General features: G+C 40.1%; 2 protein-coding genes across 2 annotated transcripts in view; one reads left to right on the plus strand and one right to left on the minus strand.

Moving 5' to 3' along the window:
• The window catches only part of LOC123519891 (receptor-type tyrosine-protein phosphatase epsilon-like), a 443,234-nt gene extending 440,829 nt beyond the window's left edge, over positions 1-2,405 (minus strand). The window contains exon 1 of the mRNA XM_045281528.1: positions 2,261-2,405. The gene's annotated coding sequence lies outside the window, so the exon portion shown is untranslated. The remainder of the gene's footprint in view (positions 1-2,260) is intronic.
• On the plus strand, positions 1,401-12,511 carry LOC123519752. Its single transcript, XM_045281256.1, has 4 exons — positions 1,401-1,452; positions 2,272-2,344; positions 8,328-9,431; positions 11,103-12,511. The coding sequence occupies exons 1-3, from the start codon at positions 1,401-1,403 to the stop codon at positions 9,421-9,423; spliced, it is 1,221 nt and encodes a 406-aa protein (XP_045137191.1). The 3' UTR covers positions 9,424-9,431; positions 11,103-12,511.
• Positions 12,512-12,798: the final 287 nt, after the last annotated feature.

Raw genomic sequence — 12,798 nt, forward strand, 5'->3', positions numbered from 1 at the left:
CCCATACACTTTTCATAGTATACTAGACAATTTTATTCTCCCCATTGGTATTGCACTCATACTTTTAACCTTTAAATTGAGTTACAAATAACAGCCTTTTATTCGTAAATATCTGGTACTTTTGTCTCAATGCCAATCAAATATTAGAAACATCGAATCTAATGCATGCTACCTTTCCATACTGTTATTTTTGCAGTTATTCTATTTTTGCAAGTCACTAATAATGTCTTTTACATTACTTAACAAAATTACATTAGTCACTATACAGTAACACTCCACTTAACGAACAGGATAGGGGGTGTCAAAGCTGTTTGTATGGTGAAAATTTGTTAAGCAGACGTAATTTTTCCATAGAAAATAATGGAAATAGGGGGAATGTGTTCTGGGCTGGTCCCCAACATACCACATGGGTTAAAAAAAAAAATTATAAATATGTTTGGCAGCATATTGGGCCACTGGTGTACCACTACTTTTATGACGTCATATGAATCATGGGAAGTTAGAGGAGCTACGTATAAATTCTCTCACATTCTCGCATTTATGTTCACAAAACAACATTTCTATCAGCTTTTTACAAACCTTGCCCCCAAGAAAGTATTGTTTTGTAATACATAAAGTGAAATCTTACATAGAATACTAAAAAATAAAGCAGAGATGAGATCAGCCACAGATATAGCGACAGACAGACTTGGCCGCTTCTTCTTCTTCTTGTGACCCTTTTAGCTTGGCGTGTTGTCTTTCCCCATGATATTTGTTTACACTCCTCTATTGCCTACAATAATAGATATCATATCTTAGTATTCATATACACTCATACCCTGAGGATAACCTTGACTCCGTGGCACTGAGTGATAGTGAATTATTAATGAAATACCAGTAGTAATTCACTATCAGTGCCACGGAGTCAAGGTTATCCTCATGGAATGAGCATATATGAATACTAAGATATGACATCCATTATAGCAGGCAATAGAGAAGTGAAAACATAAACATCATGATGAAAGTAACACGCAAGCAAAAGGGTCATAAGAAGAAGAAGCGGCCGAGTGGTCACAAGTCTCCCGCTTCATCTGTGGCTCATCTCATCTCTGCTTTATTTTTTGGTATTCCATGTAAGATTTCACTTTATGCATTACAAAACAATCCTTTCTTGGGGGCAAGGTTTGTAAAAAGCTAGTAGAAATGTTGTTTTGTAAACATAAAGGCATATATATGACAGTAACACCACCTCCAGAGGTGGTGTTCCCAGCAACCTCAGAGCAACCTGGTAGCAACCTTGCCACCGTCCCTTCAAGCGTTCATGGATGCCATTTCGCTGCAAGAGGTTGCTCTGACGTTGTTAAAGAATTTTGGATCTTGGATCCATTTTCCTGAGTGGATGCCTTTCCTACCCTTGCACCATGGCCAAGGATCAAATGCACTTGCCTGAGGACTCCTTGGCTTCCAAAGCAAGTGAAGTCACACTTTCATCTTACTCAGTTACATATTTAAAAAAAAATAGTGATCATATCACTGATCAATCAATAACCTGCATTCCTTAAATCTGAAACCATTAATTGCAGCCTTACATATTCTTCCTATTGCATAACCATTAACATAGCCAGGATAAAATAATATTCATTCATTAATTCCAAGCATCCTAACTTTATTCTAGAGCCCATTGCAGCATACCTTGCAAAATATCTAGCTAAATTTCTAGTATAATAAATTGAAATCATCCCTACTACCCATAACGTCACAAGCTTTTTTATGAACGATTAAGAGTTCATAAGGCCATGACTTTCTCCTTGTGAAATCATGTTGTCAATTCCATATCACTCCATGCATAACTTTATAATTCTTAATGTTTCTTTGAATTACGGATTCTACTAATCCTTTCGCAGTTGAAGTCAGACTAACTGGATTACGGTTTGATTTATATACTTCATATCTTATTACAGAGATGGGAAATTTAGACATTTTTCTGTGAGAAAAGAACAGAAAAAATTCAGAGTAAACTAAGAATTGACAAAGTGATGTCATAGCATAATACCAGTACCTGGATATTTCTGGATCAGTGTGGAGAGTATGGCCAAGAATACTTGTTTGTTATAATGAACAGATAAGGAAGAAGTTAACCAGATGAAAAGAAAAGAAATATAATTAAATTCATTAAGAGTAGATGATTTAATAAATGTGGAGGCAGCACATATTATATGTGTTTGAAATACTGCCCCCATAACCATATCACTATATAAATGAAGTGACCTGCTATTCTCACCAAACTGACAGGTATCTCCAATGAAGCCTGGGGGACACAGACAGGAGCCCCGTCGGGTATGGCATTGCCCACCATTCTGGCACGGTGGGCATCTCTGAGAACATTTGATGCCAAATTGTCCATCTTTACACTCTGCCAAAATCCAAGGAGGATAAATAGATAAATGAATGAATTAATAAAACAAAATAAATAAGTAAATAGATATAAAAAAAGAAGACAATGCAAAATTGCAAAATATATGTCTTTGTTCAGCTGATAGTTATTATTCTCTCCAAAATCTTTCCTAAACTTTTTCTCTGTCTTCTACTTCTCCCTCCTTCTAATGCATTCCACTAGTTTTATTTGCATTAGACCTGCCAATCTCCATACTGTCTCCCTTTCTAAGTATGTACTTGCTTTTAGGATTTAAGAGGAAATATCTTCATTATGACTTGCTATATAGAAGGTAACAGATTTCAGGCTCATTTCTCCTAACCCATTTGGAGGTGGTAGTGTAGTGGATAAGGTGGTGAGCATGGGATTTGGCAGACATCTGTGCGTAGGTTCGAATCCCACTATGTACCACCTTGAAACTTTGTCATATGTTAAGTGGTTTAAAGTTACCTACATGTTACCATGATATCCAGGTTTTAGGTGGAGGTGTAATTGGCTTACACCAAAGATGCACTTGGGTGGTGATATGGGCCCTAATATGGGTAGGCCTACAACTATAAATAAAATTGCCTATGCCACTAATGGGTGGAAGATGCTTCTCATACATACTCTTCAAGGATACCTACAGGCACTATAGGCCATAACATAAAACAAAATAATAATAATAACAAATAAATGAATAAATGAATAAATAAATATATAATGAAAATCTATATTTGACTTATCTATATATGAAAAAAAGTGCATGAAATAAGAAATACAATGGCTAAAGAAACTCTGTGTTAATTCCTTACTTCACTAAGGAAAATATATGATGTGCAAATATCAGTGTTGTCACAGTCTATTTATAAAATTCATACATGCAGCAAGTAGTACTCATTATATATTAGTAAAAAATAAATAAACAAATAAAATATACATAATAAATGAATAATCAAATCAAATAAAATCAATCAATAAATAGATAGATAAATAGATAGATAGATATACAGATAAATGGTCATATAAATAAATAAATAGACAAGTAAATATATTAATTAATATATATATACAGTGGTACCTTAAGATACGAGTTTAACTTACTCTGTGACGGAGCTTGTATATGAAAAAGCTGCTGCAAGGGGAACAGGGGCTACACATTAAGAGACTCACCCATATCCCTCATTGTGTATTTACCTAGTTGTAGTTTTACAGGGCCTGGGCTTTACGCTTATGTGGCCCAGTGCTTCCTTTTAAACCACCCTTCTCCTCTAACTTCCACAGTAATCTTGCATGTGGCACTTTGTCAAACGCCTTTTTAAATTGTGTGTGTGTGTATTTACCTAGTTGTAGTTTTACAGGGCCTGGGCTTTATGCTCGTGTGGCCCCGTCTCCATATCTACACTTATCCAATCTTACTTTAAAAGTATGCACACTCGTTGCAGACACTACTTCCTCATTTAAACTGTTCCACGTCTCAATACATCTCTGTGGGAAACTATATTTCTTAATATCTCTCAGACATCTTCCTTTTCTCAGCTTTTTACTATGCAATCTTGTGCTTCGGATGTCATATTCTTCTCTCAGGATCAATTTTTCATTATCCACTTGGTCCATTCCGTTGATCAATTTATAAACTTGTATCAGGTCTCCTCTATCCCTTCTTTGTTCCAGGGTTGGTAGATTCATAGCCTTTAGTCTCTCCTCATATGTCATCTCTTCAAATTCTGGAACCATTCTTGTAGCTATTTTTTGTAGCCTCTCCAGTTTCCTTATGTGTTTCTTTTTATGAGTGGTCCACACTACTCCTGCATATTCCAATCTGGGTCTTATTATAGTACTTATCAATTTCTTCATCATTTCTTTGTCCATGTAGTGAAATGCTACTCCAATATTCCTTAGCAAATTATATGTTTCTCTAAAAATTCTATCAATATGGCTTACTGGTTGATTGTTTTCTTCCATCGCCACTCCTAAGTCCTTTTCCTTTTTAACTTTCTCCAGTTCTACTCCATCTCCCATCTTATAGATTCCCACAGGTCGTCTTTCACTCTTTCCCATTTCCATGACATGGCTTTTGTTCACATTGAATTCCATTTCCCACTTCTTACTCCATTCCCAGATCTTATTTAGGTCTTCTTGCAGTATTTCACAATCATCCTTTTGCTTTATAACTCTACACAGTTTCATATCATCTGCAAACAGATTTATGTAGCTGTTCACTCCTTCTGGCATGTCGTTAATATAAATGAGGAAAAGTATTGGTGCCAATACTGACCCCTGTGGCACTCCACTTTCTACTGCTCGCCACTTGGATTTCATATCTTTAACTACCGTCCTTATTTCTCTCCCCCTCAAATAATTTTCTATCCATCTCAATGTGCTTCCGCTCTTATATATGGGAACCACCTCAGCTCTTTTCCACTGCACTGGTACTGTTCCATTTTCTATTGAGCATTTTATGATGATGTATATAGGATTTGCTAGTTCTTCCCTACATTCTTAAAGTATTCTGCCTGAGACTTCATCTGGTCCCATTGCCTTCTCTTCGTCCAGTTCCTTCATTAACTCTTTTATTTCAAGCTTGGTTACTTTAATCTCTTTCATATAGATTGTCTCTCTATTACCCTGTGGCCTTTCAAATTTAGATTCCTTAGTAAAGACCTCCTGGAATTTTTTATTTAATAGTTCTGCCATACTTTTTGGGTCTTCCACCATCTCGTTCTCTCCTTTTAACCTTTCTATTGTTTCTTTTGCTTAATTTTTCCATTTATGAATCTGTAGAACAATTTTGGTTGCTCCTTACATTTTTCGACAATGTCTTTTTCGAAGTTCTTTTCCTCTTCTTTCCTCACCTGAACATATTCATTTCTCGCTGCTTTGAAGTTTTCCTCATTTGCTGGATTTCTATTTCTCCTCCACCTTTTCCATGCTCCATCTCTTTTCTCCTTTGCCCTAGCACACCTTGCATTAAACCAATCTTTCTTTCCTTTTCTTTAGGTCTAAATTTCGGGACATATTCCCTGACTCCTGTTTTGTATATTTCCAAAAATAAGTTATATTTGTCTTGCATTGTCTCTGAGTTTTCCATCTCCTCCCAGTCTACGTTTTTAAAATAGTTCGTGAGATTCTCAATATCAGCCTTTCTGTAATTTAATCGGCCTCCTTTCTATGAATCGTCTCTATCTTCCTTTCCCTTTTCTATATCTATTTCTAATATTGCATGGTCACTCTTTCCCAATGGGCACTTATATCTTATATCATCATTCATTTGTATACCCCTTGTAAAAACTAGGTCCAATCTCGCCGGCTCGTCGTTTCCTCTGAATCTTGTGCATTCCTTTACTCTCTGGTCCATCATATTGTCTATCATTAGGTTCAAGAATCTTTCTCCCCAGGCTTCTTCCCCCATACCACTTTCAGAATTTTCCCAGTCCACTTCTTTTCAGTTGAAATCTACTAATATCACTTTTCTCCTTTCTTTAACGATTCTCGTTAGACTCCTTATTGTGTCATCTATCATGTCTTTATATTCTTGATTGGTCCATGAATTTGTTTTTGGTGGCACATATGTTACAATGATTGTTAACTCTTTTTTATTAATATGCATCTTAATATACAATACTTCTTTTCCTTCCCACATTCCACTTGGTTTATCACTATCCCCTTCCTTAACATAATCATGACTCCTCCTTCTCCTTTACCCACTCTGTCTCTTCTCCATACATTATACCTATTATCCAAGTCTATTTTGATTGCCTTATTTAGTTTTGTTTCAACCAGGCATACAGTATCTGGATTTTCTTTCTTTATGTAATCTCTTAATTCTAGTTTACTTGATAAAACCTTGTCTATGTTCGTATACATCAGTTTTAGTCTTTTGCCTTTATCATTTTTAGTTAAACTTCCACTTTTTTCTCTTCCTTTTCATTTATATACCATTTCCTTATCCTGTCTCCTAGAATTCTCCAAAAAAATGCCTCCTTCTCCTCTTCTGACCTTTCATTATTCTTTTCCCTTACTGCTGCTGCCAGTTCATTGTATGTCTTTCTTTCTTCCTCATTTCTATTTTTCTTTATATAGATATCCTTGCAGCCTTCTGTTTCTCTAAGTTTTGTTGTTCTATATAATATTTCTTCTGTTGCTGCTTGTGATTTTAGTAGTATTTAAATGGTCTCGTTTTTCCTTCCTGATATGGTCTCATTCTGTTTGTTTCTTCTACTTCCTCTTCCAAGTTCTGCCTATCTTCGTCGTTTAGATTCTTCAGTAGGTCTTTGACTGATTTCATTTCTTCTTTTTCTCTTTTTGGTCTATATTTTATATTTTTTTTCTTTTATTCCGAATACTACTACACTCTTCTTTTTTTCTGCAATTTCTCTAACTAAATTTTCTTTTGTCTTGAGGACTCCTATCATTTTGCTTGTCATATTTTCTTCTTTTCTTTAAGTTGTTCTTGAATCACCTCCTGAAAATCAGCCTTATCTTTCTTATCTTGGACTCTCCATGCTTGTACTTCTTTTTTAATTACGTTCTGTACTCTTTCCTCTTCCTTGTTTACTAGATCTTTCAGCTTCTCTTTTTCTTTCTCGGCTTTACTGAGTCCTTCTTCCATCTGCTTTTTGTACTTAGCTACTTCCTTTTTAAGTTCTTCGTTTTCCGCTCTTAGCCTAGCTTCGTTTTCTTCCACTTTTTTTATCCTTTCTCTCAGTTTTATAAACTCTTTATCCTGTTCTTCATTCACTTTCATTTCCATATTCTCCTTTATCAATTTATCTAGTTTATATTCAATATTTAACACTCTCTTTAGTAGTGAAGTAGTCGTCATATCAAAGCCTTCAAATACACGCTCACCCTCACTAGCATAGTCATCATCAGCTTTCATTCCTTCTCTAATCTCATGTCTGCATTTTGATGGTATCTCTTTTTCACTCATCATTCCTTAATAATTGATTGCATGAAAAAAAATGAGTCCACACTACCTGCCCAGGCCACTGTAAAACTGTACAACAGGTATGTAGTGAAGATCAGCTGATTGTCGGAACGGCGCCAGTGCATCCTTCCTCGACCACGTCTCGTGTGTGTTAAAAATATCAAACAATTAAATTAAATCAAATGTAATGATAATAATAAAAACATACTAAAAAATTACCAATTGTAATTGTGTAATTCACTGTTTGATCTGCTGCAGTCTCTGACGAGACAGCCAGATGTTACTCTACGGAACGAGCTCAGAGCTCATTGTTTCCGATCTTCGGATAGGCCTGAGACCAGGCACACACCACACACCGGGACAACAAGGTCACAATTCCTCGATTTACATCCCGTACCTACTCACTGCTAGGTAAACAGGGGCTACACGTGAAAGGAGACACACCCAAATATCTCCACCCGGCTGGGTGGAGACTGCAGCAGATCAAACAGTGAATTACACAATGTTTCCCATTCTGGATGGGAAACACATACACGAGAAACATTGTTTCCAAACTGTATGCAAACAGTTTGCATACAGTTTGGAAACAATGTTTGCAAACTGTTTGCAAACTGTTTCCAAACAGTTTGCAAACTGTTTCCAAACAGTTTGCAAACTGTTTGGAAACAGTCACGGATTGAGTGACGTCACAGCGGTTCCAACGAGATGCCAATCCGCCAAATCACCGACAGTCGTTTTCCACCTTCCCGCAGTCACGCACGCTGCTGCTCCACTTTGGATACTTTGCTGGTAAGCTTTCTCCTATACAGTCCAAAGTTGACTGTGGGTGAAAAGTACATCGTTGGACTACAAACATCTGATAATACACTCCCCTTTTCCTGCTTTTATGCAGTCGGGAGTTTGTGGGTGAGTTTTTCTACCACCGCACAATAACAACATATGGTAGGTGTTGATCGCATTATCTCTGTCTCCTTTTTGGGCAGTGTGATGTCGGGCATGGAACAGTCTCTTCCCACGCCCCACCGTTCATCATCCTCTGGTGGGAAAAAGAGGAGACGATCCTGTGGATGAATTCACCCTTCCACAAAATGACGCTTCGCTCCCAGGGACCAGTCAGGCCGCCACCGCCACGTCAGCACAGCCTTCTGTGTCTGACGACCGGGTTGCCCTGGATAGACTGTCTACCCTCGTGTCTGGCCTTATCGAAAAGTTGGACAGGGACACCGGGACTGACTTCAGTGGCTTTCATGCCCTCTCTTCCTCGGAAGAGGAGGAAGTTTTTGTTCCTCCGACTCCGTGCACGAGCCAGCCTGACCCTCTTGACAGCCTGGACCAGCTTGGGCGTGAGGAGGGTGCAGATGAGGATTTCCTGAGGGCTTTGAGTGACCTTTCTGGCCATTTCCATGGCGAGGAGAAAAAGGGAGACCCGCTGTCTGACCAGTTGGCCACCATCCTCAACGCCAGTCTTCGCCGTCGACCTTTGTCAGAGAGTGTGAAGTTAACTTGTGGAAAAATCAAGCTTCCGAGTAATGTGCCGAACCTCGCTGTGCCTGTGACAAACGCGGCGATAACTAAGGCCATGAGTGTAAACGGGAGGCTGGTAGATACCAAGCTTTTCCAGACTAATTGCCTACTGACAAAGGCATTAGTCCCTATTGCTGTGTGTCTTGATGATATTGGGAAAAAGAAGGACAAGAGTTTGGCTTGTTATTTAGATGGCCTTAATAGTTGTTTGCGCCTTCTCACTTCAGCGGTGAATTACCTAAATCAGCTGCGCAAGGATGTTGCCCGTATCCATGTCCGTGACTCGGCCATGGTTGATCTCTGCAAGTGGGAATGTGAAGTTGGTCAGCAGGAGTTATTCCCCTTTGACGTTACCAAGAAATGTGAGGAGATCCACAAGGCAGGCCGGCTGGGCAGGCCGTCTTTTCGCCCACCTGCTAAGTCATCTGGCAAAAGGTACTCTTCCTTTTCCCGCACAACCCACCGGTCTTCTCAGGCTCACCACCAGTCCCGGCCTCGTTCTCAGACTCGGCCTTTTTTCGCCCAGCGGCCACCCCAGGGGAGGGGGATGCACGGGCCGAAGCTACACCATCAGTAATCTCTCCGGTGAGTTCCTTAACTCCACAGTTAGTTAATACCCCTGATAACTTTAGAGGGGGAAAATTTTTTTTCTGCTCAGCCCCTGTGGCAGTCTCTCACACAGGATTCCTGGATTTATGATGTGGTGAGGGGGAAGTTCATAGAGTTTATATCTTTACCTTTTCAGACTGTTCCTCCACGCCCTCTAACTCTGTCTAGGGCTGACGATCGAGCTCTGGCCAATGCTTTACATCATTTCCTTCGTCATTCTATTGTGGAGCATTGTTTCCCTGATGTATCTGGCTATTTTTCAAATGTGTTTCCCATCATCAAGCCGGTTGGGCCAGCGAGAGTAATTCTAAATTTGAAGCATCTTAATACATATGTTCCTTATTTGCATTTTAAGATGGACACATTGAAGGATGCGATGCCTTTAATTTCTCCTAACTGTTTTTTGTTACAGTGGATTTTAAGGATGCTTATTACTCCATTTATGTTAGACCTGAGGACAGAAAATGGCTACAATTTATTTGGAAGGGCCAATTTTTCAGATTTACTTGTCTTCCGAGGGGTTATCTTCCGCCCCTCGCCTTTTTACAAAATTGATGAAACCTGTCCTTTCCCACCTGCGATCCCTTGGGATAGTAGTCTTATGTTATCTTGATGACTGCCTATTCATTGCTCCATCAGTAGAGATTTTACAGACTCAGGTTGGCTATGCTTTACTTCTCTTTGATTCCCTGGGTCTCACTATCAACGTGCAGAAGTCTGTTTTGGAGCCAACACAGAAGGTTACTTTTCTGGGTGTGGTTCTGGATTCTGTCGCCATGGCTGCTACTTTACCATTCAGTAGGAAGGAGCGCATCAAGGAACAAGGCTTGCTTCTTCTCAAGGGTAATGTCACTCTACAGGACTTATCATCTTTTATTGGTTTGGCTGTGGCTTCTGCCCCTGCAGTAGAATTAGCTCCTCTCCGTTACAAGTACCTGGAAATATTTAGAAATCAGGGTCTAGTTCGCTCCTGTGGTGATTATTATGCCAATGTTATTTTGGATGACCATGCCAGATATTTGATCTCTTGGTGGGTGGCTAATATAGACTTTCAGGAGAAGTCTCTACTCTCTTCTTCCCCAGATTGTGAGTTGTTCACAGATGCCTGCCTCACTGGTTGGGGTGCTTCAATAGGGAATGTCACGACTGGAGGTCACTGGGCCCAAGAGGAGCTAGACCATATTAACATCTTGGAGTTAAAGGCCATTCTGTTGGGCTTGCAATCCTTGTGTAAGGATAGGACTGGCTCCCATGTTAGGCTCAGATCGGACAACACCACTGCAGTTGCTTGTATTGATCGTTGTGGCAGTACAAGACCTAACCTTCATGTTCTTACCGAAAAGATTTTTGAGTGGGCTGCTTCTAGGATATTACTCTATCTGCACAGCATGTACTGGGTTTGGACAATGTAACAGCTGATGTAGAATCTAGGGTCACCAGGATGGATGGTGAGTGGATGTTACTGCCATATATTTTTCACAAAATTTGTCAGCTTTTTTATACTCCTGGGATTGATCTTTTTGCCACTCGCTTAAATGCTCAGTTGCCTGTCTATGTCTCCTGGCGGCCAGACCCATCTGCTATGTGCACTAATGCCTTCACCTTGGATTGGAAAGATAAGAGCTTATATGCCTTTCCACCTTTCAGCCTTGTATCCAGAACTCTTCGGAAACTGCAGGACGACAAAGCAACAGCTCTGATGATTCTTCCATTATGGTCGACTCAAGTATGGTTCCCAACAGCTTTGCAGTTGCTGACAGAAGATCCAGTTTTGCTTCCTCGCTGTCCCCTGTTTCTCCCTCAGCAACCAACTCTACCACACCCTCGGGCTCAGGGGTTGGTTTTGACAGCGATGGTGCTCTCAGGGCAGCATTCACGGATCGCGGCCTTTCGCCGGAGGTTGCCCAGTTTTTGCTTCACTCCTGGAGATCTAGCACTAAGGCACAATATGGGCCGCATATCAAGAGATGGTTGTTATTTTGCCTCAGAAGGGAAGTTGATCCACTTCAGCCATCTGTGAGTATTCTATTAGATTTCCTTTTGTTGGAATTTAAACGCAAGACAGGTCGTGGATACAGCTCCATGAACACCATTCGCTCAGCCATCTCAGTTATTGCTACTATTGACGGCCGTCCGGCAGGACAACATCCTTTAGTCACGCGATTTATGAAGGCAGCTTTCCTGGAGAGACCTTCTTTTCCCCGCTCTCATACAACTTGGGATCCTCAGATAGTGTTAGATTTTTTTTGTGGTCTTGGTCCTACTGTGGACTTGTCTCTTCTTCAATTGTCCAGAAAATTAGTTACTCTTATGCTTTTGTTGTCGGGCCATCGTGGTCAAATCTTACATTTGCTAGACATTAGGAACATGTCTCTCATGGAGTCACAGGTTGTTTTTGGGATTGGGGATTTGTTGAAGACTTCTCGTCCTGGGGCCCACATATCAAGTTTGGTTTTCGACGCCTATCCACATGACAGCTGCTTGTGTATCGTTGACGCCATCAAGCATTACCTGGATAGGACTAGATCCATCAGAGGATCACTTACAGGGTTTTTCCTGACTACGCGACCTCCGGTGAGGTTGGCTTCTAAGGATACATTGCGTCGTTGGGTAAAGGATGTGATGAGAGCTGCTGGCGTTGATGTTACTGTTTTCTCTCCCCACTCTACTAGGTCAGCCTCTTCCAGCAAGGCAGCCCGGAGGTTGCCCCTTTCTACAATAGTCTCCACCATTGGATGGGCCAGGGAGTCTACCTTTACTCGGCATTACCACAAGCCTCTTTCTCAGCCTGGCCAGTTTGCAAGGGCGGTTTTGTCCTAATGGTTCTGAGATTGTCTCTTGTTTAATATTTGTAAGGCCTTGTGGTCACTTTTCTTTGGTTTGCCATTATACTTTTGTATTTGTATGTATCTGGGATTGGGTCCCACATTTTTTGTATAACGGGTTGTATTATAATTATTAGCACTGTGGCTTACATTGGTTTGTATTGTTTGTCACCTGGACAAGTTTTGTAAGGTCACTTTGGGTTTCAATACATGGGCTATGCCTTACTCTGTTATGGTTGTTTTTCCTTTCCAAAGGTCAGGGTTTTACTCCCCTTTCTCCTGGTTTCTGTAGGTTTGAGGAACCTCTCTAAATCTCTCGTTGGAACCGCTGTGACGTCACTCAATCCGTGACGTGAAATTGTAAGATTAAACGAATACTTACCAAGTGTGAAGTTTGATCGCAATTTTACGATCTATTGAGGACGTCACAGGGTGTACAACGCCCTCCCTACCCTGTCTGGTTTTACTTGGGCTTTGGGGCATGTTTCCTACCTGTTTTGTAAATGCTTCCTCAAACC

The sequence above is a fragment of the Portunus trituberculatus genome, chromosome 46, assembly GCF_017591435.1.
Source record: "Portunus trituberculatus isolate SZX2019 chromosome 46, ASM1759143v1, whole genome shotgun sequence".
In the NCBI taxonomy this organism is placed as follows: domain Eukaryota; kingdom Metazoa; phylum Arthropoda; class Malacostraca; order Decapoda; family Portunidae; genus Portunus; species Portunus trituberculatus.